This window comes from Quercus robur, chromosome 2, assembly GCF_932294415.1.
Source record: "Quercus robur chromosome 2, dhQueRobu3.1, whole genome shotgun sequence".
In the NCBI taxonomy this organism is placed as follows: domain Eukaryota; kingdom Viridiplantae; phylum Streptophyta; class Magnoliopsida; order Fagales; family Fagaceae; genus Quercus; species Quercus robur.
In genome coordinates this window covers 63,753,714-63,779,761 of record NC_065535.1, presented here as the reverse complement: position 1 = coordinate 63,779,761, position 26,048 = coordinate 63,753,714, and the positions used below count along the sequence as shown (strand labels likewise).

The 26,048-nt window shown below is 42.4% G+C and overlaps 1 protein-coding gene across 1 annotated transcript in view; it reads left to right on the top strand.

Annotated features, from left to right (window-relative positions):
• The window catches only part of LOC126714445 (UDP-glycosyltransferase 83A1-like), a 28,708-nt gene extending 20,828 nt beyond the window's left edge, over positions 1–7,880 (top strand). Inside the window, exon 2 of the mRNA XM_050414598.1 lies at positions 6,792–7,880. Coding sequence (XP_050270555.1) covers positions 6,792–7,666 — 875 coding nt within the window. The 3' untranslated portion in view covers positions 7,667–7,880. The remainder of the gene's footprint in view (positions 1–6,791) is intronic.
• Positions 7,881–26,048: the final 18,168 nt, after the last annotated feature.

Genomic DNA, 26,048 nt, shown 5'->3' with positions numbered 1-26,048 from the left:
AACAACAGTAACTGCTTGTGCAGCCTTCTCTTTCCTGGGTGACTTCCGCAATCTCCAGAGTGCACTTCTCTGACCACTTCTCTGGCTTCCTTTGGTCCCAGGCACCTGAGGGGATCCCCGTGGTATCCTTTTTTGAACAAAATATCATTCTGCAAGAAATACCTGCACGCCAATTTCTTGAGCTTATGGGCCAGCTCCTTGTCGGTTGGCAGGATACCCTGAGCCAGGTATCCTATGAAAGGAACCCGCCAATCTTCTATAACAAACACAGCGTAGCTTTCTTCTTTATCGATTGCCAATCGACATTCTTTACATTTCCCCTGTATGACTGCTGCTTCCTTGTCCATGTCTGGCCAGTAGTACCCCATGCGTTGCATCCTCCTGTATAGGCTGACTTTTTCTGCAACTCCACATGTTTGGGCGTGTAATTCTTCTAATTTCAACTTTCCTTCCTTCTCGGTGATACATCTAGACAGTATTCCTCCTGGCAATCTTCTGTACAATTCTCCTTCTATTTGAGTGTAATCCATTAGCTCTTTGATGTTCCCTCTAGGGTTTACCTCTTTCATCCTTTCTTTGACTTCGTCCCTCCAATCCCACTGTTTGGATCCCCCTGGGTACATCCCTTGGAGGATCCTCACAATAGAATGTTCCTGCCTTCCTATTTTTATCAGTGTATCTCTCCCTTCAAATGGTATTTGGGATCCCAGGGTGGCGAGAGCATCTGCGAACCTGTTTTCACTTCTTTGAGTGTATTCTATGCTGAAGGTCTGAAACTCCATTTCCAGTCTTTGTGCCCAAGTTCTGTAGGCTGCTAAGCTTTGTTCCCGTAATGCAAAGTCACCTTTTACTTGGGAGACTACAAGATTAGAATCTCCCAGCACTCTCATGTGTTTCACTCCTATGCTGAGTGCTATAGTCAACCCAGTCAAGTATACCTCATACTCAGCTGCATTATTAGAGCATGAGAAACCAAGCTTGAAAGACAGGGGCATGACATCCCCATTTTCACAGCTTAGCACAATTCCTACCCCATTTGAAGTTGCTGTAGCTGACCCGTCAAACCTCATAGTCCATTTCTTCCCTGGGATCTCCATCACTGCTACCTCACCAGGGATTTCTTCGCTCAGCGGGCCTTCTTCCTTCCCTGGGAATTGAGCTAGCAAATCTGCTATGGCCTGGCTCTTTACAGCCTTGGGAGTTCTTGTGCCTATATCATATTGTGAGAGCAATACTAGCCATTGTGCCATCCTTCCCGTGAGGAGGGGCTGGTGCAGGAGTGCTTTTATGGGGTGGGACTTGGTTACCAAGAGGATTTGGTGAGCTGAGAAGTACCTCTTCAACCTTTGGGAGGCATAAACGATTACTAGGCAGGCTTTCTCTATTCTGGGGTACCTGGTCTCGGTATCCTTGAGTGTTCTGCTTACATAATATATAGGCTGCTCATTTCCTTGGTCATCTTCTTGTGCCAGCAAAGCTCCTATTGCCTGAGAGTTCGATGCTAAGTATAGCAACAGAGGTCGCCCACGTACTGGTGCCTGGAGGGTGGGCAGATGGTTCATAATGCTTTGAATTCTTTGAAAAGCTTCCTGCTGCTCTGTTCCCCAGGTGAATTCATTTCCCTTTTTCAGTAATTTTGATAAGCCTGCCGTAGCTGAGGCTAAACCAGGCACAAACCTCCTGATATAGAAGACTCTTCCCAGGAAGTTTTTGAATTCTCTAACAGTAGTTGGTCTTCTCATCGTGGCAATAGCTGTGGCCTTGGCTGGATCCACGCTTATGCCTTTGTGATGTACCAGGAACCCAAGGAACTTTCCAGCAGACACTCCAAAGGCGCACTTCATGGGGTTCATACGTAACTTGTATTTCCTGCATCTTTCAAAGACCTGCTCAAGTACTTGGAAATGTCCTGTTCTGGTTTTTGACTTGACCACAATATCGTCTACATAATCTTCCATCTCCTCATGCATCATGTCATGGAAAATGGCTGTCATGGTCCGTTGATACGTAGCCCCCGCATTCTTGAGGCCAAAGGGCATTACAGTGTAGTAAAAGTTCCCAATCGGAGTTCTGAATGCCGTCTTTTCTGCATCTTTGGCTGCCATGCGAATTTGATTGTACCCACTGTACCCATCCATAAACGAGAACATTGAGTTTCCTGCAGCTGAATCTACAAGGAGATCGATATTGGGCAAGGGGAACTCATCTTTAGGACATGCCTTGTTCAAGTTGCGAAAGTCTACACAGCAGCGGATTTGACCATTCTTCTTCTTCACAGGTACAATGTTGGACAGCCATTTTGGGTGTTGGATGGGTTTGATAAAACCAGCTGTTAGTAATTTCTTGACTTCTTGGACTATTTGAGCTTCTACCTCAGTGTGAAAGACCCTGGCTGGTTGGACTACTGGCCTCACCCCTGGTTCCACATTAAGAGAATGGACTACCAACTCCGGGTCTAGACCAGGCATCTCATCATAAGTCCATGCAAACACATCTCTGTATTTTTGAAGTAAGGCTACCAGTTGTTCTCTTTCTTGAGCTACCAATTGACTGCTAATGAAAACAGGTTTCCGGGATCCTGGTTCTGTTCCCAGGTCTACTTCCTTCAGTTCTTCCTCGGGCTGAATCTGGGCCTCCTTAACTGGTTCTTCTGGGATTTCTTCTTGGGCCATCATGCAGCTTGGTGGTCCGGGACCTTCCTGCACAATGCATTCGGGTCCCGCGCACCTTCACAAACGATAAATTAGCCTTCCCCCAGGTTCCCGCACCACCACACATTCTCGGGATCCTGAAGAGCTGGGCTCCCTCTTTTGTCTTTTTCTTTCCAAAAGGTTTCTCAGGTCACGGGTACCCCTTCCTCCTTCTTCTTCTTCTAGGATAGGTGCCCCCGGGGTCCCTGGGGTGGGGTTCTCATCATCTGGTTCCAACTCATCATAAAACATTGTTTCTGCAAAGTTCACTTCTCCCTGGCTGAAAGGATTATGATTAGCAGGGATCCTTATAGGCCTCCCATTCAGTCTCCCTTTAATGCATTGATGGAACGTGGATGGAATAAGGCGATGTTTATGAAGCCACGGGCGTCCCAGCAGCACGTGATAAGAAACTTCTGCATTAATCACATGAAACCTTGTCAAAGCTACTATTGGCCCTACCCTTAAGGCTAGCTGCACGTATCCTTCTGTTGCTTCCACCGATCCTCCAAATCCTGTTATTTCCATGGGGGTCCCCAGGATCCTTCTGTCAGCTAAGCCAACAGCTTCCAAGGTACTTAAGGCTATGAGGTTGAGTGACGCCCCTGTATCCACCAGTGCTCTCCTGACTTGAACGCCGTTTATGGTGGCCATTAGATAAAGGGGTCTACGGTGGTCTGGGTGCTCAATCTCCATATCCTCATCAGTGAAAGTTATTGCATTGGTTGTCTCCAGGAAAGCTCGACTAGCATGTGACTCAGCTGTAAAACATTCCATCCCTGAATCTGCTGCTATACTCATGAGAGACTCTGTGGCTACTCTTCTTGCTTCTGGTCCGAATCCTAGTTGATTGAATAGTGACCTGAACTTAGGATTCTTCTGGAGGGTCTTGACTGTACTCGGGTGGAAGGATCCTTCAGATTCTCCTGCCTCTGCTGGGTTCCCATGTATTACTACTGCTACCACCCCTTTTCCTTTGTGGTTAGGTAAGGGGTTCCTCTGCACTTCTGGTTCCTTCTGAGTGAGTTCCAAGGTTCCTTCCCTCAACTTTTTGTGGAAGAGCCTGCGAAGGGTCCAGCAGTCCTTAGTGGAGTGCTTCACATAATTATGGATTCTGCAAAATAAAGGATTCTTCCTTTCTTCCTCGGTTAGTGGCCTGGACACAGTGAATGGCCTGACAACCCCATCTCCAATCCATTTGTCTAGGACATGGCTTAGCTCCTCAGCTGTGCATGGGATCACTGGCGGTTCCTCAAACACCTTCCCATCTGGTCTCTTCCTTTTCTCTCGTGCTGATGCTGTCATAGCTTGGGATGCGGGCAGCCTTTTTGTTCTCATAGTTTGCGCTGTCCTTCTGGTTCTCTGCAGTAGGTCAGCAAACTGTGTGATACATAAATTTTCAAGGTTGAGCCTGTAATCAAAAAGCATGTTGGCTATACAGGTTTCCACGAGCTCCTTTTCTTCATGGTCTCCATAGCAGTTTAGAGACACATCTTCGAATCTTTTAATAAACTGAACAGGATCTTCTCCAGGTCTCTGCCTCACCATCTGCAGGTTCTAGAAAGTGATTTTGTCTTCACCAGGGTAATATTTGGCGCAGAATTTTTCCATCATCTCATCCCAGGTCTTGATGGACCCGGGTCTCAGCGTGGTGTACCAGGTGTATGCCCTATCTACCAAAGATTTGGCAAATTCCCTTAGACATAATTCTTTATCTCCTGCATAAGGGCCCATAGTGTGGACAAACCTGCTCACATGTTCCACGGCACTTCCATTCCTCCCATCGAAAGGATGGAACTTTGGGGGTTCGTATCCCTTAGGATATGGTTTGCCAAGGAGTTCTGGAGGGAACGGGGGATCCCGAGAGAATTGCTTGGGGATCCCTGAGAGTTTTTCCCTTTCTTGCTCCAAGAGGGCATTGACGTCTGCCAGTGTCAAATACTGAGGGTTGGCTCTTCCTCCTACTGCTGACCCTCCTTCTGGCTGGGTCCCATCTTGGTGGCCAGTAGGGGGAATGTTGTCTCTGACTTCCTGTGTCCTGCCTTCTTTGAGAAGACGAACTTCTTGCTCCAAATCCTTTAACATTGCTGTCATCCTGGCCATTAGGTCTGGTTCCTGTCTTGCGTGTCTTTGTTCCGACACAACCTCCTGTTCCACCAAGGGTATCCCACCTCCTTGCCTGGAGACTTCCTCGTTTTCTCCTACAGGCTCAGAGGCCGTAGGTGGCACATTGGTTCCTTTGCTGTTTCTTTGTCTTGGAGGCATTCTCTGTGAAGGGATTGTTTCTTCCTTCTTCTTTGCCCAGTCCCCAGCGGAGTCGCCAAAATGTGAGAGTGCTTTTTCTCGGGATACTCAGGCCCAAGGATCCCGGACCTGAATGAAAAGAAAGGATCTGGTGGACTGGGCCTTGACTCACCGCAGCTAAATGGTTGTTTAAGAATCAAGTGAATGCAGAGAATACTCCTGACAACACACAAAAATGACAAACAAGGATATCGAGGAGTGCCAGAAATTAACAACGTAAGCTCAGGAAAAAAGAAAAGCAGGATTAGCAAGACAATAAAAAGAGAAGTACTGTGGGGATCCTGGGAACAATATTTAATTAAAGCATTATCTATTCGATCACAGCAAGCTTACTAGGACGTGATACAAGGTCCAATCAAGCTCAAAAATTGCAGCCTTGAATGGCTATTTCAGCCTTCAAAACTTGCGAAGTTTGATTCTCGTTGGATCCGAGTATGTGCCATAGTTGCTTTTACAGGATATCGGGAAGCAGTATTTGTTTTCCCTTGGTATTTTCTTTCTGCCTAAACTTTCTGATAATTTTCTAGAGAATCTCTTCTTTCTATTGTGTTTCTTTCCTTTTTTTTCTCGCTGCCTTTCTTCACAACCCATCCTCTCCTTTTATAGTGGAGTTTTCTGGGCGTCTTGGGGAACCGTTGGTTCCCCTATTTTGGTCTTTTGTAAACAGAGTATGTTCTGTCCTCATCATCTCGGTAAGTCCCCTTTTCCGTTTTCTCTCATTCTTTCCTTCTCTTGGTTCTGATTCCTTCGAAAGTTTCTAGTTGGCCATCCTCTTTGGGATGTGCTGAGGTATGCCCTTCTTGGCATCCTCACTTCTGGTGTCTTTTACTTCTCCGTTTCTTTCCTATTTGGGCGGAATCCTGTTCTGCTCTTTTGAAATCGTTTTGTTAACATTCTTTTTCCTTGTTTTGGTTCCCCGACGCCTTTTCTGTCTGTGCCATGAAAGGTCGCTTGCGTCCTTTTGTTTTTTTCTTGTTTTTCTTTCTATCGATCTGTCCTGGTCTTCTTTTTTCTTCGCGCTTATTGATGGTGCCCGAGGATCCTTGCGCCTTATACTTTGCTGTGATGTTCTCTCTTTTTCTTTTTTGGTTGCTTTTCCTTTTCTGGGCTTCGGGATCCTCAAGGCCTTTTGTATAATCCCTTTGGACTTGGTCTTTTTTCTTCTGGGCTTAACTCACTCTTTCTTGGGCTTAGCTTATCCTTTCTTGGGCTTATTTTATTGTGATTTTTTAGGCCTCAACAAGCATCAACCAAATATTTACTCATACTGAAGATTCAATGATAAAGTGAAGTTCCTACATCTAGTCTACATTCATTTTCTTGGTTTAAATCTTTGAGAGGTAAACTTAAAGTTGTGTGGACATTCAAGTGCAACAGATCCAAAATAGAAGAGTTAATGGATTTGGAGCTACATGTGGTCATGTTAATAAGTACTACATGAGGTAGCAATAGACTTAGGGCAACCTATTGTACAAATTTCAATTCTATTCTAATGGATCTATATACCTTGGGATTGTAATTTTAAATCCCCTTAGGTTTTTATTGTGGGACATTTTGTTCTATTGATTTTCCTAGGTAATCATTTGATGTTTACTAATTCATATTTGGAACATAATTAATCTAATTTTTCACTTGGCTAAGAACTAGGTAAAGTAATCACAATTGGAATCTAAAAGGCTAAAACCCTAACAATATTTCATCATGCTAAGGGTGTCTTTGGAAATATTAGTAGTAGTGATGATCCAATTAGTCAATTAATGTGATCAGTAGCACTTGATTTCTTTGTTTGCCTTGCAGGAATCCCAACCCAAAGACAGATGATTCAACCACTCCCAGGCATGCCTGTCATGGACACAGCCTATATTCCTTGGATTCGTATAGGTGATTCAACTTGTCAAAAGATTGTCTTCAAATATATTTTACAATACATGCAAACTTTGAAGTTAGGAGATTGGTGGCTTTGCAACACGGTTCCTGAACTCGAGCCCGTAACATTTTCTTTGGCTCCAAAGCTCCTACCAATTGGTCCATTGATGTCAAGCGAACACATTGAAGATTCAGTGGGACAATTTTGGCAAGTAGATCACTCATGCCTAAACTGGCTCGATCAGCAACCACCCTGCTCAGTCTTGTATGTTGCCTTTGGTAGCTTTACAGTTTTTGAACCAACTCAATTCCAAGAGTTAGCTCTTGGTCTTGAGCTTACCAATAGACCTTTCCTTTTGGTGGTACGTCTGGATATCGTTGATTGGTCAAAAACTGCATATACAAATGAAATTCAAGGCACTCGTGGGAAGATCGTAGGTTGGGCACCTCAAACTAAGGTTTTAAATCACCCTTCCATTGCTTGTTTTATTAGCCATTGTGGTTGGAATTCTACTATAGAAGGTGGAAGCAATGGGGTACCTTTCTTGTGCTGGCCTTACTTTGCTGATCAATTCCTTGACCGGATCTACATTTGTGATGTTTGGAAGGTTGGACTAGGATTTGAGCTAGATGAAAATGGAATTGTATTGCGGGAAGAAGTTAAGAGGAAGGTGGATCAACTACTTGGTGATGAAAGCATAAGAGCAAGATCTTTGGAGCTTAAGAAAATGTTGATGAATAATATATCAGATAATGGTCAGTCTTCAAAGAATTTCAACAACTTCATCCAATGGCTAAAGGCATAAAGCCGCACGTGATATGCAGTAGAAGTTGAAATCCTCTTCCATGAATTATTTGCATATAGAAGAAATTGATAATCCTTTAATATTGACACCAGTGTCCCTGAGGTAGCCCAATGTAACTCATATAATGATGCCCAGAATAATAAAGTTTGGGAATGATGTTAATCTACAAATTTTGGCTATAATCAAAATAAAATTGGTACATTCATAGAACGAATTATGCTGTAAACCATGCACCATTTAATAGATCCATCCGTCTTGTATCCAAGTTCCAACTTAACGCATTAATTACTTCCTCAAAAAAAGATTTCAACTCCTTTTCTCCTTTTTAAAACCATTTTGAAAGGTTCCAATAATGTTTTTCTTAATTTTAATTTATATCTTTGAAAAACGGGGGGGGGTGGACTTGGAATACTAAGCCTAGTTAAGCGTTGAGTATTCCATTTTATTGGTCCTTGCATTTTTGTGTGTGGTGAACATAGATGCATAGATTTGTGTCTGCAGTGAGAATTAAGAATTTTGTGTTGATGCAAATAAATGTCCTTGTATTTATAGGCAAGCTTGCATCCCTTGGCAATAGAAATATTAATTTGTTAATGAACAAATATATTATCAACAACAGAGACGAACCCACGTCAGGGTTGAGGGTGGCCATGCCCCCCCCCCCCCCCCCCCCCCCAAAAAAAAATCAAAAAATACAGCATTGTATATATATCTAACTGAAAATTTTAAAATATAAAGGACAAATGAGATAAGAAAAGAAATAAATAAAAACATAGAAAAACTGGGAAGTTGCGGCAAAGAAAAAGTGAAGCTTGTGGGAGCTATGAATCAAATGTTTGGATACTTACTGAAGAGTAATATACATTATTAAATATTAATTGATAATGTTTGTTTGTTGGTTTATTTTATGAAGTATTAGCTATTTTTAGAAAACAATTTATTAACATTAATTTTGTTGTAGCTTGTGGGGGTATATGTTCGTTTGTCTGGTTTTTTTTTTTTTTTTTTTTTTTGGGACTAATTTTTAAAACATTAGAACTATTTGATATGGAAATAATGAAACATTTATTTGATTTATAAAATGAAACATTTATTTAAAAGAAAACAAATACGAGTAATTCAAAAGCCAACGTTGATGTCCCAATTCTTGAAATTTTTCAAACAAAATTCCCAGAAGATCACCATCGATGAAATCAATATTGGTCCACTGCAACGTGATCCCAAACTGTGCAAATATGAGATAATACATTAATGAAGGTGATGAAATTTGACAAACATTAAAATAGATGTTAGTTTTGATTTTCGTAAACTTTTTTTGGTCTATACTTTGGCCCCCTCAACATCGAATCCTAGTTCCGTCCCTAATCAACAAGACTTACTGCCTAAAACTAAAACTGGCTTCTCTTGAATGTTACTTACTGTGAGAATGTAAGCTTGAAAGAAACGAAAATAGTGAAAAGAAGAAGGTGAAACTAAATTGTTGGTACCTTAAGTTTTCCAATAATGCACTTTTGGTCCCGAAATTTGAAATGAGCACTATTAATCTCAGTAAAAAAATGACTACTATTGGTTCCTTCTTTAACTTGTGCTAACAAAAACAGTTGACGACTAAGACAATGGCTCGACATGAGTCTAATTGTAAATGCAAGAAAGGCAAGACACAGAGATTTGCAAATATGAGCAAAAATTAGACAATTTGGAGGTAAAGTGGGGCAAAGGACGATTTCGTGTAATTTTGAGGTAATGGGCTGCGTTGAAAAAGCAAAAGACCTTACCCAAGGGAAAAGACAATGATCCATATTTCATTTGGGTTGTCTCTTTGATACCGTGTTGGATCACAAACAAATACGCCACAGTTTTTTTTTCTGTACATTGGAATTCTTTTTTGGGCAAGAGTGATTTGGTGTTTAGGGTTTGGTTGAATGATTTTGGTGAAGGTTGTGTACAGAGAATGATTTGGAAAGGGGTTTCAGAGGGGGATTGATTGGTGAAGCTTTGCTGGGTTTAAACTTTTTTTTTTCCTTTTATCTTTGTCTAATTTTTATTTTGGGGTTCCAATTCCTTCGAACAATTTTTATGGATTAATTTCTTTGAATGTAATGTAATGGAACGTGGAAAAGAATGGAAGAAGAGTACAATCAGCATGCAGTTAGTTCATCCAGAAAATATTAAAATTTAGGGATTTATTTTAATTTGTTTTAAATTTTTTTGAGGCTATTTTTTTTTTTTTTTGATTAATTTTTGAGGCTATTTAATTACATGGTAAAATGAAATTGACATGACATAAATTTATTGGGTCAACTAGTACATGTGATAGACTGATAATCTTAGGTGACACTTAACTAATACATCAATACCTAACACAGACAAAAGAGCTTTCTTACAAATGGTGTCGGTGTCTAATGTTAGGGGATATATAAAAAATTTAAAATTATAAAGGGTAAAATCAAAATTATCCTCTAATTTTGTGTGAGGACTGAGGAGGATAATAACTATCCTTAATAGACACCTGACCGGAAAAGAAAAACCAATTTTCATGTCATTTCATGGAACCATTCGAACACCCAGATAACACTACAGAAGGACATTGAAAAAAAAAATTAAAAAATAACATTTGGTTCTTCTGCTGTATGATGAACATGGCATATAAAAGTAGTATAGCTCACCAAGGCATAATACTAAGATACTACTAATTTATTCATGTCACAATACATTTTCGCCCTTCTTAATAATAATTCCCTTAACCTCCTACACTATTTATGTAACAAATTAAGCATAGAAGTATATAGATATGTTAAGTAGCTCAATTAAAAGTTTTTCAACATAAATAATCACCCTTACTTTACAAATCGCATATTACAACATGAAGAGCTACCTAAACACGGTTTGACACACAGTTAAGGTCCATAAGGACATAGATATGGATTGGAGAAAGAGAAAACATAAAAGGGTAAGAAGTAGAAGTAGGACCGGAGGAGAAGTAATTTGGGTAGAGAAAGAAAGTGTATTAAAAATTTTGATTTTGATTTTTTTATAGATAAATTTCACTCTCCAACCGCCATTGAGGAGGTCTCCAACGAGGAGCAAGATTGAAGAGGTAGAGTAAATGAACTTTGGCCTGGAGACTTAATAACAAAGAGATGAAATTGAATGTCAATCACACTTTGCTTGCTTGGAGGACAGTTGATATTTGATTCTTATCATTCTTTCTGTAGGGATAAAAGGCCCAAAAGTACATATTAGGCTGTAGGTCTTGTCCGAGGACACTTAGTGGTCCGAGGACAGATAAACGATAGTGAAGACATAAACGTTAGAACTTCATGAGCAAACTACGACTAAGAAGGTTTAGGAAGGTGGGCCGAGAAGGAATGCCTCCCCGACTATGCAAAGCAGAGGTCAAAAGGTGTGGTCTACCATCCAGAGCAACGTTCTAGGAGATTCTATTGATAATGATACACATCATGAAAGCAAAGGACAAAGGAAAGTTATGAAATATCTAAGAGAAAGCTGCTACCACCACCGCATTAAATGCTTTGCAGCTAACTCTCTGACCGTATAATGTGGAAGTGATACCTGAACAGTAATTTTCAGCCTTACAGCTACTCTCAGAGACTTCAAGAAGGTGTTGATGGGACAAGGATCAACGCCAGTGACCTAGTCTACACGTGGAGGGTAGAGATGAAAGAAGGAAGATGGTATAAAAGAGAAAGAAGACCCTGAGGGAAGGGGATCAAGGAATGGAGGGAAAAACACTGTAACAACAGGAACTAAACTTGTAATCAAATTCCAAAGAAATATATACAAGAACTGATCTCCTCGAATTGTGTCAAGGATGATTTTCTTTGGATAAAACCAGTTTATCTTTACTTTCTTGTCATCTTGACCCACTATAATTGTTGTCTAATTCATTAGAGCCTAGTTTTCTAACCCATTCTTGACAAATTTATTGTATTAGACTCTTTGGGCCTAAATCCTTTCACCATTTGGGCTTAGGGATCAAAACGTGCCTTTACAATTGGCGTCGTTTATGGGAATTTCTTGTGTTGTAGTGAGTTTAACGTTCAATTATGGTAGGTTCAAGTCTGAATCGAAGGGAGTCTGTTGGTTCCCAATGTCAAGACTAGTTTCTCGACCTTGAACGGAGAAGGGACCGAGAGGTTCGTGTGCATACCACCAATACTGGTAGGAGCCAGTCGCGAAGTGGGAGTCGCATCTCTCATAAAGAGAATACTAGAAGCATGCAACTGGAGATTAACCGTTTACGAAGGAGGTTGCGCTGCAAACGACGGAGGAGGACTCCTTCAAATTCTGACTTCTCTTTTGATGATGATGGGAATGGCAATTACAGGCCCAAGTCGAGGACTCCCCCTAGTGAGTATTTCTCGTGTGATGAAGATCACCACCATAGGTGCAGACATAAGAGCCCATCTTGCAAAGGCCTGGGAAACGACACTATGAGTAGAGCGCTAAACCAAATTTCCAAATCACCTTTCACATACAAAATTGAGGGGGGAAAACTTCCTTGGTGTTTTACTCAGCCAACATTCACCATGTACAATAGTCGAACAGACCCTGTAGAGCATGTGAGCCACTTCAACCAGAGAATGGTTGTGCACTCCAAAAATGAGGCCCTGATGTGCAAGGTGTTCCCATCCAGTTTGGGGCCTGTGATAATGAGGTGGTTTGATGGCCTGGGAGTAGGTTTATTAATTCCTTTAAGGAACTTACCCAGGCATTCAGATCTCGTTTTGTTACTTGCAACAGAGTTCCTCGGCCCTTGGACTCTTTGTAGTCCATGACTATGCGAAAGGGAGAGACCTTGAAAACATACTCTGATAGGTATTGAGAGATGTTCAATAAGATTGATGGGAATTTTGATGACGTAGCTATAAGGATTTTCAAGGTCGGCCTACCCGCCAAGCATAATTTGAGAAAATCTTTAATGAGGAAGCCTGTAAGAAGTGTGCGCCAACTCATGGACTGTATTGATGAGTATAAACGAGTAAAGGAGGATCAACAACAAGGGAAGGGAAAGGCTAAGGTTATCCCATAGGATAGGAGGGATTTCAAGTTAGACAGATACAACAATAACCGGCCTTGAAGAGACTTTGCTGGGCAATTTGGGTCTACTGCTACTCAGGTGGTCGGCACAGTGTTCCGTGAGCCAGTGCATCAAGTCTTGGAAAAAATTAAGAATGAGTCATACTTTAAATGGCTAAATAAGTTGGGAGGAGACCCTATGAAGCACAATCAAAGCCTTCATTGCCAATACCACCAAAAGTGAAGGCACACCACAGAAGATTGTAGAACTTTATGGAGTCATTTGGAGCAGGTGGTCAGAGAAGGAAAAGTAAAGTAATTTTTATATCAGCCCAATAGGCAAGGGGGCCAAACAGGATTAGGATCTCAGAGAGATGCTTCTTCGAGAGCCCATTTGGGCACAATTAATTTTATTTTGGCTGTTTTGGGGAGGACTGGTTCTTGTCCCTCTCGAGTGTTGTCCATAGCTTGGCCACCTGCCAAGGACTCCACCCCTGAACCAAAAAGGGCTAAGATGAGGGTCCAACCACCGTTGAGTTTCTCGGATGAGGACAAGGTTGGAACCATATAGCCACATGATGATACCCTAGTGGTCACCCTTAAGATAGGGGGTATGATGTGAAGAGGGTGTTGGTGTGATAGGCCAAGAATGTATTGACCCCTTGTGATAAATTAACCAATTGACTTAGCCAAGTTAATTAATTAACTCAATTAACATGAAAAATGCATGGTAGCACAAACAAATCACCAATTAACTAAAGTGTTATGGAAATTAAATTGACATGGTGATTTGTTTATGAATGGGAAAAACCTACACTGCAAAAACCCCACCGAGTGATTTTAAGGTCACCACTCCCGAGAATCTACTATTATCAAAACAAGCGGTTACAAGTAAAGGAATCCCAGTACCTTATACCAACTTACAATTGAAGCCTTATCCCAATACCTAATTGGACTTGTTCTGTAGTGACAATCTCTCCTTTTCAATGCACGGCTCCCAGTACGTAACTAACTAATAGATGCGCGGATCTTAATACGCGACTTAATCACCAACTTGAGAAAGATGTTGGCTGCAAAGTTCTTTAGTTCATCACATGATGAAGATCACGAAACTCCTTGGTCACAAAACCCTAAGATGTACAAACACAGCAGCTTCTTCAAGAGAAAGATGAACAAGGGCAAATTTTGTCTCTGGTCACAATTTGCATGAACACAACTTTGCTTCACACTTGCGCACCCTTTGACAGCCCTTAAAATAATCTATATATATGTTTAGGGTTATGAGAAAAGAAAGTCTAAACATGTACTCACGGATTGGACGCAAAACAAAACTAAAAATATGTTTTTCATAAACCTCGACAAATAGGGTATCTATCGAGCTAGCTATCGAGCTTCGAGCTTCGAGCTTCAGTAGCTTTTTTTAAGAGCTTTAAAATCCAACACTTTCTCACTTGTTTCTTGGACAAACTTGCATGGTTTTAACACTTGAACTTAAAACCTTGTTCCTTAAAGTATTAAATACATCCTAGATCTATCCAATTACAAGTAAAGTACGTTTTGTCAAAGGATTAACCAATTCTAAATTGACATATGTTCCTAACATCAAATCACATATGTCCTAACATGGTGGATCAGGGTAGCGGGGCAGAAATCATGTACCCTGATTTGTATAAAGGGCTAAACTTGAAACCTGAGGATTTGACAGGTTATGATTCACCTTTGTTAGGTTTTGATGGGAAAGTTGTTGTTCTAAGGGGTCAAATTAGATTACCAATACAAGCAAGTTTGGAAGTGGTGGAGGTGGATGCTTACTCCCCCTACACTACCATTATGGCAAGACCCTAGCTTCATGCCCTGGGGGCTGTTTCTTCCACCCTGCATTTAAAAGTGAAATATCCATCCAGGGACCAGATTGAGGAGCTGGTTGGGAGCCAGTCTATGGCTAGGCAGTGCTTGGTAGCTGCAATTATGCATCAGCCTGAAGTTGAGTCCTCGGCCCCTACTGAAGGGGGCTTGTAGCAATCAAGGATTTCGGGGTTATCTATGGATTCGGTGCTAGAAGGGGCAAAGTGTGAGAATTTAGAGAAAATAGTTATAGATGATAATTCAAAAAAGTTTTTCCAGGTTGGAGCTCAGTTGCCTCCTCGAGAGAAGGAAGAGCTAATAGTGTTTCTCAAGAGGAATATTGATGTGTTTACATGGAGTGCTTAAGAAGCTCCTAGGGTGGACCCAAACTTCATTTGCCATCATTTAAATGTCAACCCGACTATCGTCCCCAAAAAGCAACCACCTCGGTGTTCATCTAAAAAGCATTTTGATGCTGCCAAGGACGAAGTGATCAAACTTAAGCATGCTGGGGCTATTAAGGAGGTGTTTTACCCCAACTGGTTAGCCAACACGGTAGTGGTGAAGAAGAAAAGCAAAAAATGGCGAGTATGTGTAGATTTCATGGATTTGAACAAAGCTTGCCCCAAGGATCCTTTCCCCATGCCTTGAATAGATCAATTGGTGGATGCCACTGTAGGCCATCCTCAGATGAGCTTTTTGGATGCCTTCTGAGGGTACCATCAAATACCTTTAGCTTCAGATGATCAAGAGAAAACAGCTTTTGTTACTCCTACTGGAAATTACCACTACAAGGTGATGCCCTTTGGTTTAAAGAATGCAGAGTCTACCTATTAGAGGATGATGACCAGGATGTTTGAGCCACAGCTAGGAAAAAATATTGAGGTTTATATAGATGACATGGTGGTAAAGAGTAAGTTAGAATCCGAGCATGTTAGCGACCTCGAGAATATCTTTGAGACATTGAGGAAACATAAGCTACGCCTTAATGCTTCTAAGTGCTCCTTTGGTGTTGGTTCAAGAAAGTTCTTGGAGTACGTGGTCACTCATCGTGGAATTGAAGTCAATCCTTACCAAATTAAAGCAATTAACAATTTGCAGCTACTTCGGAATCCCAAAGAAGTCTAGAGATTAACAGGAATGACTGCCGCCTTAAATTGATTTATCTTTCGATCAACGGACAAATGCAGACCTTTCTTCCAGTTGTTGAATAAGTGGAAGGGATTTGAGTGGACCGAGAAGTGTGTCTTGGCCTTCCAACAGCTGAAGGAATACCTTTCTCGGACACCTATTATGTCCAAGCCCGAAGTGGATGAGGTTTTGTTCACCTACATTGTTGTGGCTTCCCATGCCGTGAGCTTGGTGTTGATACGGGTTGATAGTGGTGTGCAGAGACCAGTTTATTACGTGAGTAAGTCGTTACATGAAGCAGAAGTTCGTTATTTATCACTGGAGAAGGCTATTTTGGCAGTAGTACATGCTACTCGTAAACTCCCTCATTACTTCCAATCCCACACAGTTGATGTTTTAACCTAACTCCCACTTCAATCACTATTTCGGAGTGCTGATTTCACAGGAAGGATTGCCAAGTGGGGTAAGATCCTAGAGGCTTTTGATATCAAATACATGCCTCACACCTCTATCAAGGGCCAGGTCCTCGCAGATTTGGTGGCCGAGTTTGCTGAATTCCCATTAGGAGAGGGAGTTGAGAAGCAAAACATGGATGGAAAATCAATTGGCAGGGTCTCCTTGCAAGAGCCTTTATCTTGGAGAATATACGTTGATGGTGCAACAAATCAAAAAGGATCTAAAGTGGGGCTAGTTGTAATTTCTCCTAGAAGATCATTATTGAAAAATCCTTAAGGTTGGGTTTCTCGGTCACAAATAATGAAGCTGAGTATAAGGCTCTATTGGTAGGGATGACTATGGTTCAGAAAATGGGAGGAAAAACAGTGGAGATATTTTCAGATTCGAGGTTTGTTGTGGGCTAGGTAGAGGGGGAGTTGGAGGTTAGGGATGTGAGAATGCAGGAGTATTTGAATTAGGTTAGGCGCTTGCGATCAGGGTTCGAGTCCTTCACCCTACTACAAATCCCTAGGAGCAGGAATACACTTACTAATTCTCTTGCCACTCTCGCAACCTCTTTAGCGCAGAGCTTACCTCGGGTTATCCTTGTCGAAGACTTGTGCAAACCTACTGAGATAAAGAGAGAGATGGTCCATATTCATCAAATTAAGGTGGGACCTAGTTAGATGTACTCTATTGTGCTATTCCTTAAGTAGGATATCCTGCCCGAGGGGAAGTCCAAGGCTGACAAAATGCAGAGAAAGGCTCCTCAGTTTGGCTATCCGAGGACCAAAAGTTGTACAAGCGCTCTTTTTCTGGGTCATATTTGCTATGCATACACTTGAGGCAGTAAAGCTACTCCTAAAAGAGTTACATGAAGGGGTTTGTAGAAGCCACACAGGAGACAGATCCTTGTCTCACAAAGCCCTCACTCAGGGATATTAGTGGCCGAACATGCAGAAAGAAGTACAAGAGTATGTAAAGAAGTGTGACCAATGCCAAAGATTTGTCCCAAACTTTCATCAACTAAGGGGTGTCCTCAATCCTTTGTCCAGCCCTTGGCCTTTTGCTCAATGGGACTTGGATATTGTAGAGCATTTCCCTAAGGTAGCAGGGAATAAGAGATGACTACTGGTCGGCACGGATTACTTCACCAAGTGGGTTGAAGCTGAACCATTGGCAAATATCAGGGACGTGGGTGCCAAGAGATTTGTTTGGAAAAATATTGTCACTTGGTTTGGGATCCCTCATACTCTCATCTCGGACAATGGTCTTCAGTTTGATAGCAAAGCCTTCAGGAGGTACTATTGTGACCTGGGCATTAAGAATAGGTATTCCACCCCGGCTTATCCATAGGGGAATGGACAGGCCAAGGATGTCAATAAAGTCATAGTGAATGGACTCAAGAAGAGGCTGGATGTTGCGAAGAGAAAATAGGTGGAAGAGCTGCTACACGTCCTTCAGATATATTGGACTACACCTCATAAGTCAACAGGGTGGACACCCTTTTTAATGACTTATGACCAAGACTCTAATTCCTCTAGAGACCGGATTCCCAACACTGAGGACGAACTCTTTCACTCTAAGCAACAATGATGGACTGTTAGAGGAGAGTTTAGATTTAATTGAAGAGCGAAGAGAAAATGTCATGGTTCAATTAGCGTACTATCAACACAAGTTCAAGCAAGGGTACGACTCAAAGAACCCAGCATGGGGAAAGTTAGGGCCCAACTAGAAAGGGTCATATCATATCGCTGGAATAGGTGAATATTATCTGGAAAATCTAGATGAAAATGTTGTACCACACCCCTGGAATGTAAATAACCTGCGAATGTATTATTATTAATGAAAGTCTTTTCTGCCATATTTTTGTTTATGACATTATGCATTACACTTCTTATTTGCTTAAGTGTTAAACAGAACCTTGGTCATGCCTAGTTCCTCGGACCACATACCTTAGGTAAATTAATACTTCCCATTACGTGTTTAAGTATTAAACAGAACCTTAGTCATATTTGGCTCCTCGGACCACATACTTTGGGTAAATTAATACTTCATATCATTTTTCTAAGTGTTAAACAAAACCTTGGTCATGCCTGATTCCTCAGACCACATACCTTAGGTAAATTAATACTTCCCATTACTTGTTTAAGTATTAAACAGAACTTTAGTCATGTCTGGCTCCTTGGACCATATGCTTTGGGTAAACTGATACTTCATATCATTTTTCTAAGTGTTAAACAGAACATTGGTTATGCCTAGTTCCTTGGACCACATACCTTGGGTAAATTAATACTTCCAATTACTTGTTTAAGTATTAAACAGAACCTTAATCATGCCTGGCTCCTCGGACCACATACTTTGGGTAAATTAATACTTCATATTATTTTTCTATGTGTTAAAAAAAACCTTGATCATGTCTAGTTCCTCGAACCACATACCTTGGGTAAATTAATACTTCTTATTAGTTGTTTAAGTATTAAACAGAACCTTGGTCATGCCTAGCTCCTCGGACCACATACCTTGGGTAAATTAATACTTATTATCATTTGACTAAGTATTAAATAGAACCATGGTTTTGTCCGGTCTCTCAGGCCACCTATCTTAGGTAAGCTGACATTCCTTTGACTATGAGAATACTAGACAAAACCTCGGCCATGTTAGGTTCCGTGAAGCACATGCCTTGAGAAAATTAATGCTCAGCCCTACCCCATGCTGAGTAACAAAGACTCTCATTGTTGTTACTTAGTCAAAGGGACACTTTTGAGCATTAGACAAAGCATTTGCAAGTGTTTTTATGATCAATTCATGAGCTAATTGTCATCTACAATTCCTTAAGTCTACTGTTAAGTGGAAGGTCATATGGAGTCCTGGAGGGATAAATGCTCCATCATTTTCTAAAATTAGAAGGAAGTCCAGTGATATGTAGGAGCCTTTGAGTTAATTCTGCTTAAGGTATGTTTTTGAAGTGAAAGATATACTTTGTTGAGATTGTAAACACATTATCATTTATTCAGATAACTAAATGAAGTTATGTCTCATTTTCATAATGGTTAAGTGTTAAATGAAACAAAAACTATGTTGGGACTTGTATGAATATCACAAGAGTAAAGAAAAAGTTCATAATTTTCATTAAGTTAAGCCTTAAAAAAAGGAAAATGGATTACAAAAGAGCAAGTCGGTTACAAATTATGGAAGCAAAAACAATAGTTAAAAAAAAAAAAAAAAAAAAAAAAAAAAAAAAGGCTACTCTAAAAAACTACTTTTTTATTACAATTTTATCTTTTGCTGGGGCCTTGGTAGACTGGGTGAGTGCTACTTCTGAGGATTATGGGCCCTTACCCTTGAGGTCCTTCTTGGCAGGTACAAGGAGAGTTGCCAGGACAATCTCCATCTTGGAGGGTACCTCTTTCTCTTTGGGTGGGTCATGAGGAGTGTTGAGGTCTAAAAAATCACAGCAAAAATAAGCCCAAGAAAGAATAAGCTAAGCCCAAGAAAGAGTGAGTTAAGCCCAGAAGAAAAAAAAAGACCAAGTCCAAAGGTATTATACTAAAGGCCCTGAGGATCCCGAAGCCCAGAAAAGGAAAAGCAACCAAAAAAGAAAAAGAGAAAACATCACAGCAAAGTATAAGGCGCAAGGATCCCCGGGCACCATTAATGAGCGCGAAGAAAAAAGAAGACCAGGACAGATCGATAGAAAGAAAAACGAGAAAAAAACAAAAGGGCGACCCTTCATGGCACAGACAGAAAAGGCGTCGGGGAACCAAAAACAAGGAAGAAGAATGTTAACAAAACGATTTCAAAAGAGCAGAACAGGATTCCGCCCAAATAGGAAAGAAACGGAGAAGTAAAAGACACCAGAAGTGAGGATGCCGAGAAGGGCATACCTCAGCACACCCCAAAGAGGATGGCCAACCAGAAACTTTCGAAGGAATCAGAACCAAGAGAAGGAAAGAATGAGAGAAAACGGAAAAGGGGACTTACCGAGATGATGAGGACAGAACATACTCTGTTCACAAAAGACCAAAACAGGGGAACCAACGGTTCCCCAAGAAGCCCAGAAAAACTCCACTATAAAAGGGGAGGAGGGGTTGTGAAGAGGGCAGGAGAAAAAGAAAGGAACAATAGAATAGAGGAGATTCACCAGAAAAATCATCAGAAAGTTTAGGCAGAAAGAAAAATACTAAAGGGAAAGACAAATACTGCTTCCCGATATCCTGTAAAAGCAACTATGGCACATACTCGGATCCAACAAGAATCAAACTTCGCAAGTTTTGAAGGCTGAAATAGCCATTCAAGGCTGCAATTTTTGAGCTTGATTGGACCTTGTATCACGTCCTAGTAAGCTTGCTGTAATCAAAACAGATAATGCTTTAATGAAATATTGTCCCCAGGATCCCCACAGTACTTCTTTTTTATTGTCTTGCTAATCCTGTTTGATCTTTCTTTCTGAACTTACGTTGTTAATTTTGGCACTCCTCGATATCCTTGTTTATTGTTAGGAATATTTCTCTGTATTCGCTTGATTCTTAAACAGCCATTTAGCTGCGGTGAATCAAGGCCCAGTCCACCAAATCCCCTTTTTCTTTTTTACTCAGGCTCGGGATCCTTGGGCCTGAGTATCCCGAAAAAGACACTTTCACATTTTGGCGACTCCGCTGGGGACTGGGCAAAGAAGAAGGAAGAAACAATCCCTTCACAGAGAATGCCTCCAAGACAAAGAAACAGCAAAGGAACCAATGTGCCACCTACGGCCTCTGAACCTGTAGGAGAAAACGAGGAAGTCTCCAGGCAAGGAGGTGGGATACCCTTGGTGGAACAGGAGGTTGTGTCGGAACAAAGACACGCAAGACAGGAACCAGACCTAATGGCCAGGATGACAGCAATGTTAAAGGATTTGGAGCAAGAAGTTCGTCTTCTCAAAGAAGGCAGAACACAGGAAGTCAGAGACAACATTCCCCCTACTGGCCACCAAGATGGGACCCAGCCAGAAGGAGGGTCAGCAGTAGGAGGAAGAGCCAACCCTCAGTATTTGACACTGGCAGACGTCAATGCCCTCTTGGAGCAAGAAAGGGAAAAACTCTCAGGGATCCCCAAGCAATTCTCTCGGGATCCCCCGTTCCCTCCAGAACTCCTTGGCAAACCATATCCTAAGGGATACGAACCCCCAAAGTTCCATCCTTTTGATGGGAGGAATGGAAGTGCCGTGGAACATGTGAGCAGGTTTGTCCACACTATGGGCCCTTATGCAGGAGATAAAGAATTATGTCTAAGGGAATTTGCCAAATCTTTGGTAGATAGGGCATACACCTGGTACACCACGCTGAGACCCGGGTCCATCAAGACCTGGGATGAGATGATGGAAAAATTCTGCGCCAAATATTACCCTGGTGAAGACAAAATCACTTTCCAGAACCTGCAGATGGTAAGGCAGAGACCTGGAGAAGATCCTGTTCAGTTTATTAAAAGATTCGAAGATGTGTCTCTAGACTGCTATGGAGACCATGAAGAAAAGGAGCTCGTGGAAACCTGCATAGCCAACATGCTTTTTGACTACAGGCTCAACCTTGAAAATTTATGTATCACACAATTTGCTGATCTGCTGCAAAGAACCAGAAGGACGGCGCAAACCATGAGAACCAAAAGGCTGCCCGCATCCCAAGCTATGACAGCATCAACGGGAGAAAAAAGGAAAAGACCAGACGGAAAGGTGTTTGAAGAACCACCAGTGATCCCATGCACAGCTGAGGAGTTAAGCCATGTCCTAGACAAATGGATTGGAGATGGGGTTGTTAGGCCATTCACTGTGTCCAGGCCACCAACCGAAGAAGAAAGAAAGAATCCTTTATTTTGCAGAATCCATAACTATGTGAAGCACTCCACCAAGGACTGCTGGACCCTTCGCAGATTATTCCACAAAAAGTTGAGAGAAGGAACCCTGGAGCTCACCCAGAAGGAACCGGAAGTGCAGAGGAACCCCTTACCTAACCACAAAGGAAAAGGGGTAGTAGCAGTAGTAATACATGGGAACCCAGCAGAGGCAGGAGAATCTGAAGGATCCTTCCACCCGAGTACAGTCAAGACCCTCCAAAAGAATCCTAAGTTCAGGTCACTATTCAATCAATTAGGATTCGGACCAGAAGCAAGAAGAGTGGCCAAAGAGTCTCTCATGAGTATAGCAGCAGATTCAGGGATGGAATGTTTTACAGCTGAGTCACATGCTAGTCGAGCTTTCCTGGAGACAACCAACGCAATAACTTTCACTGATGAGGACATGGAGATTGAGCACCCAGACCACCGTAGACCCCTTTATTTAATGGCCACCATAAACGGCGTTCAAGTCAGGAGAGCACTGGTGGATACAGGGGCATCACTCAACCTCATAGCCTTGAGTACCTTGGAAGCTGTTGGCTTAGCTGACAGAAGGATCCTGGGGACCCCCATGGAGATAACAGGGTTTGGAGGATCGGTGGAAGCAACAGAAGGATACGTACAGCTAGCCTTAAGGGTAGGGCCAATAGTAGCTTTGACAAGGTTTCATGTGATTAATGCAGAAGTTTCTTATCACGTACTGCTGGGACGCCCGTGGCTTCACAAACATCGTCTTATTCCATCCACGTTCCATCAATGCATTAAAGGGAGACTGAATGGGAGGCCCATAAGGATCCCTGCCAATCATAATCCTTTCAGCCAGGGAGAAGTGAACTTTGCAGAAACAATGTTTTATGATGAGTTGGAGCCCGATGATGAGAACCCCACCCCAGGGACCCCGGGGGCACCTATCCTAGAAGAAGAAGAAGGAGGAAGGAGCACCCGTGACCTGAGAAACCTTTTAGAAAGAAAAAGACAAAAGAGGGAGCCCAGCTCTTCAGGATCCCGAGAATGTGTGGTGGTGCGGGAACCTGGGGGAAGGCTAATTTATCGTTTGTGAAGGTGCGCGGGGCCCGAATGCATTGTGCAGGAAGGTCCCGGACCACCAAGTTGCATGATGGCCCAAGAAGAAATCCCAGAAGAACCAGTTAAGGAGGCCCAGATTCAGCCCGAGGAAGAACTGAAGGAAGTAGACCTGGGAACAGAACCAGGATCCCGGAAACCTGTTTTCATTAGCAGTCAATTGGTGGCTCAAGAAAGAGAACAACTGGTAGCCTTACTTCAAAAATACAGAGATGTGTTTGCATGGACTTATGATGAGATGCCTGGTCTAGACCCGGAGTTAGTAGTCCATTCTCTTAATGTGGAACCAGGGGTGAGGCCAGTAGTCCAACCAGCCAGGGTCTTCCACACTGAGGTAGAAGCTCAAATAGTCCAAGAAGTCAAGAAATTACTAACAGCTGGTTTTATCAAACCCATCCAACACCCAAAATGGCTTTCCAACATCGTACCTGTGAAGAAGAAGAATGGTCAAATCCGTTGCTGTGTAGACTTTCGCAACTTGAACAAGGCATGTCCTAAAGATGAGTTCCCCTTGCCCAATATCGATCTCCTTGTAGATTCAGCTGCAGGAAACTCAATGTTCTCGTTTATGGACGGGTACAGTGGATACAATCAAATTCGCATGGCAGCCAAAGATGCAGAAAAGACGGCATTCAGAACTCCAATTGGGAACTTTTACTACACTGTAATGCCCTTTGGCCTCAAAAATGCGGGGGCTACGTATCAACGAACCATGACAGCCATTTTCCATGACATGATGCATGAGGAGATGGAAGATTATGTAGACGATATTGTGGTCAAGTCAAAAACCAGAACAGGACATTTCCAAGTACTTGAGCAGGTCTTTGAAAGATGCAGGAAATACAAGCTACGTATGAACCCCATGAAGTGCGCCTTTGGAGTGTCTGCTGGAAAGTTCCTTGGGTTCCTGGTACATCACAAAGGCATAAGCGTGGATCCAGCCAAGGCCACAGCTATTGCCACGATGAGGAGACCAACTACTGTTAGAGAACTCAAAAGCTTCCTGGGAAGAGTCTCATATATCAGGAGGTTTGTGCCTGGTTTGGCCTCAGCCACGGCAGGCTTATCAAAACTACTGAAAAAGGGAAATGAATTCACCTGGGGAACAGAGCAGCAGGAAGCTTTTCAAAGAATTCAGAGCATCATGAACCATCTACCCACCCTCCAGGCACCAGTACGTGGGCGACCTCTGTTGCTATACTTAGCATCAAACTCTCAGGCAATAGGAGCTTTGCTGGCGCAAGAAGATGACCAAGGAAATGAGCAGCCCATATATTATGTAAGCAGAACACTCAAGGATACTGAGACCAGGTACCCCAGAATAGAGAAAGCCTGCCTAGTAATTGTTTATGCCTCCCAAAGGTTGAAGAGGTACTTCTCAGCTCACCAAATCCTCTTGGTAACTAAGTCCCACCCCATAAAAGCACTCCTGCACCAGCCCCTCCTCACGGGAAGGATGGCACAATGGCTAGTATTGCTCTCACAATATGATATAGGCACAAGAACTCCCAAGGCTGTAAAGAGCCAGGCCATAGCAGATTTGCTAGCTCAATTCCCAGGGAAGGAGGAAGGCTCGCTGAGCGAAGAGATCCCTGGTGAGGTAGCAGTGATGGAGATCCCAGGGAAGAAATGGACTATGAGGTTTGACGGGTCAGCTACAGCAACTTCAAATGGGGTAGGAATTGTGCTAAGCTGTGAAAATGGGGATGTCATGCCCCTGTCTTTCAAGCTTGGTTTCTCATGCTCTAATAATGCAGCTGAGTATGAGGCATACTTGACTGGGTTGACTATAGCACTCAGCATAGGAGTAAAACACATGAGAGTGCTGGGAGATTCTAATCTTGTAGTCTCCCAAGTAAAAGGTGACTTTGCATTACGGGAACAAAGCTTAGCAGCCTACAGGACTTGGGCACAAAGACTGGAAATGGAGTTTCAAACCTTCAGCATAGAATACACTCAAAGAAGCGAAAACAGGTTCGCAGATGCTCTCGCCACCCTGGGATCCCAAATACCATTTGATGGGAGAGATACACTGATAAAAATAGGAAAGCAGGAACATTCTATTGTGAGGATCCTCCAAGGAATGTACCCAGGGGAATCCAAACAGTGGGACTGGAGGGACGAAGTCAAAGAAAGGATGAAAGGAGTAAATCCTAGGGGGAACATCAAAGAACTAATGGATTACACTCAGATAGAAGGAGAATTGTACAGAAGACTGCCAGGAGGAATACTGTCCAGGTGTATCACCAAGAAGGAAGGAAAGTTGAAATTAGAAGAATTGCACGCCCAAACGTGTGGAGTTGCAGAAAAAGTCAGCCTATACAGGAGGATGCAACGCATGGGGTACTATTGGCCAGACATGGACAAGGAAGCAGCAGTCATACAGGGGAAATGTAAAGAATGTCGTTTGGCAATCGATAAAGAAGAAAGCTACGCTGTGTTTGTTACAGAAGATTGGCGGGTTCCTTTCATAGAATACCTGGCTCAGGGTATCCTGCCAACCGACAAGGAGCTGGCCCATAAGCTCAAGAAACTGGCGTGCAGGTATTTCTTGCAAAATGATATTTTGTTCAAAAAGGGATACCACGGGGATCCCCTCAGGTGCCTGGGACCAAAGGAAGCCAGAGAAGTGGTCAGAGAAGTACACTCTGGAGATTGCGGAAGTCACCCAGGAAAGAGAAGGCTGCACAAGCAGTTACTGTCGTTGGGGTATTACTGGCCAACGATGAAAAGAGACTCTGAGGAGTTGGTCAGAACATGCCATGCTTGCCAAGTCCTAGGGGATGCGATTCACACTCACCCAAATGTCCTACAGGATATGACAACACCATGGCCTTTTCATACTTGGGGGCTCGATCTCATAGGGCCCATAAACCCTCCATCCAATGGTTATATATGGATCCTGGCAGCCACGGAGTACTTTACAAAATGGGTAGAGGCCATCCCTTTGAAAAAAGCTACTGGAGCAGCTGTAGCA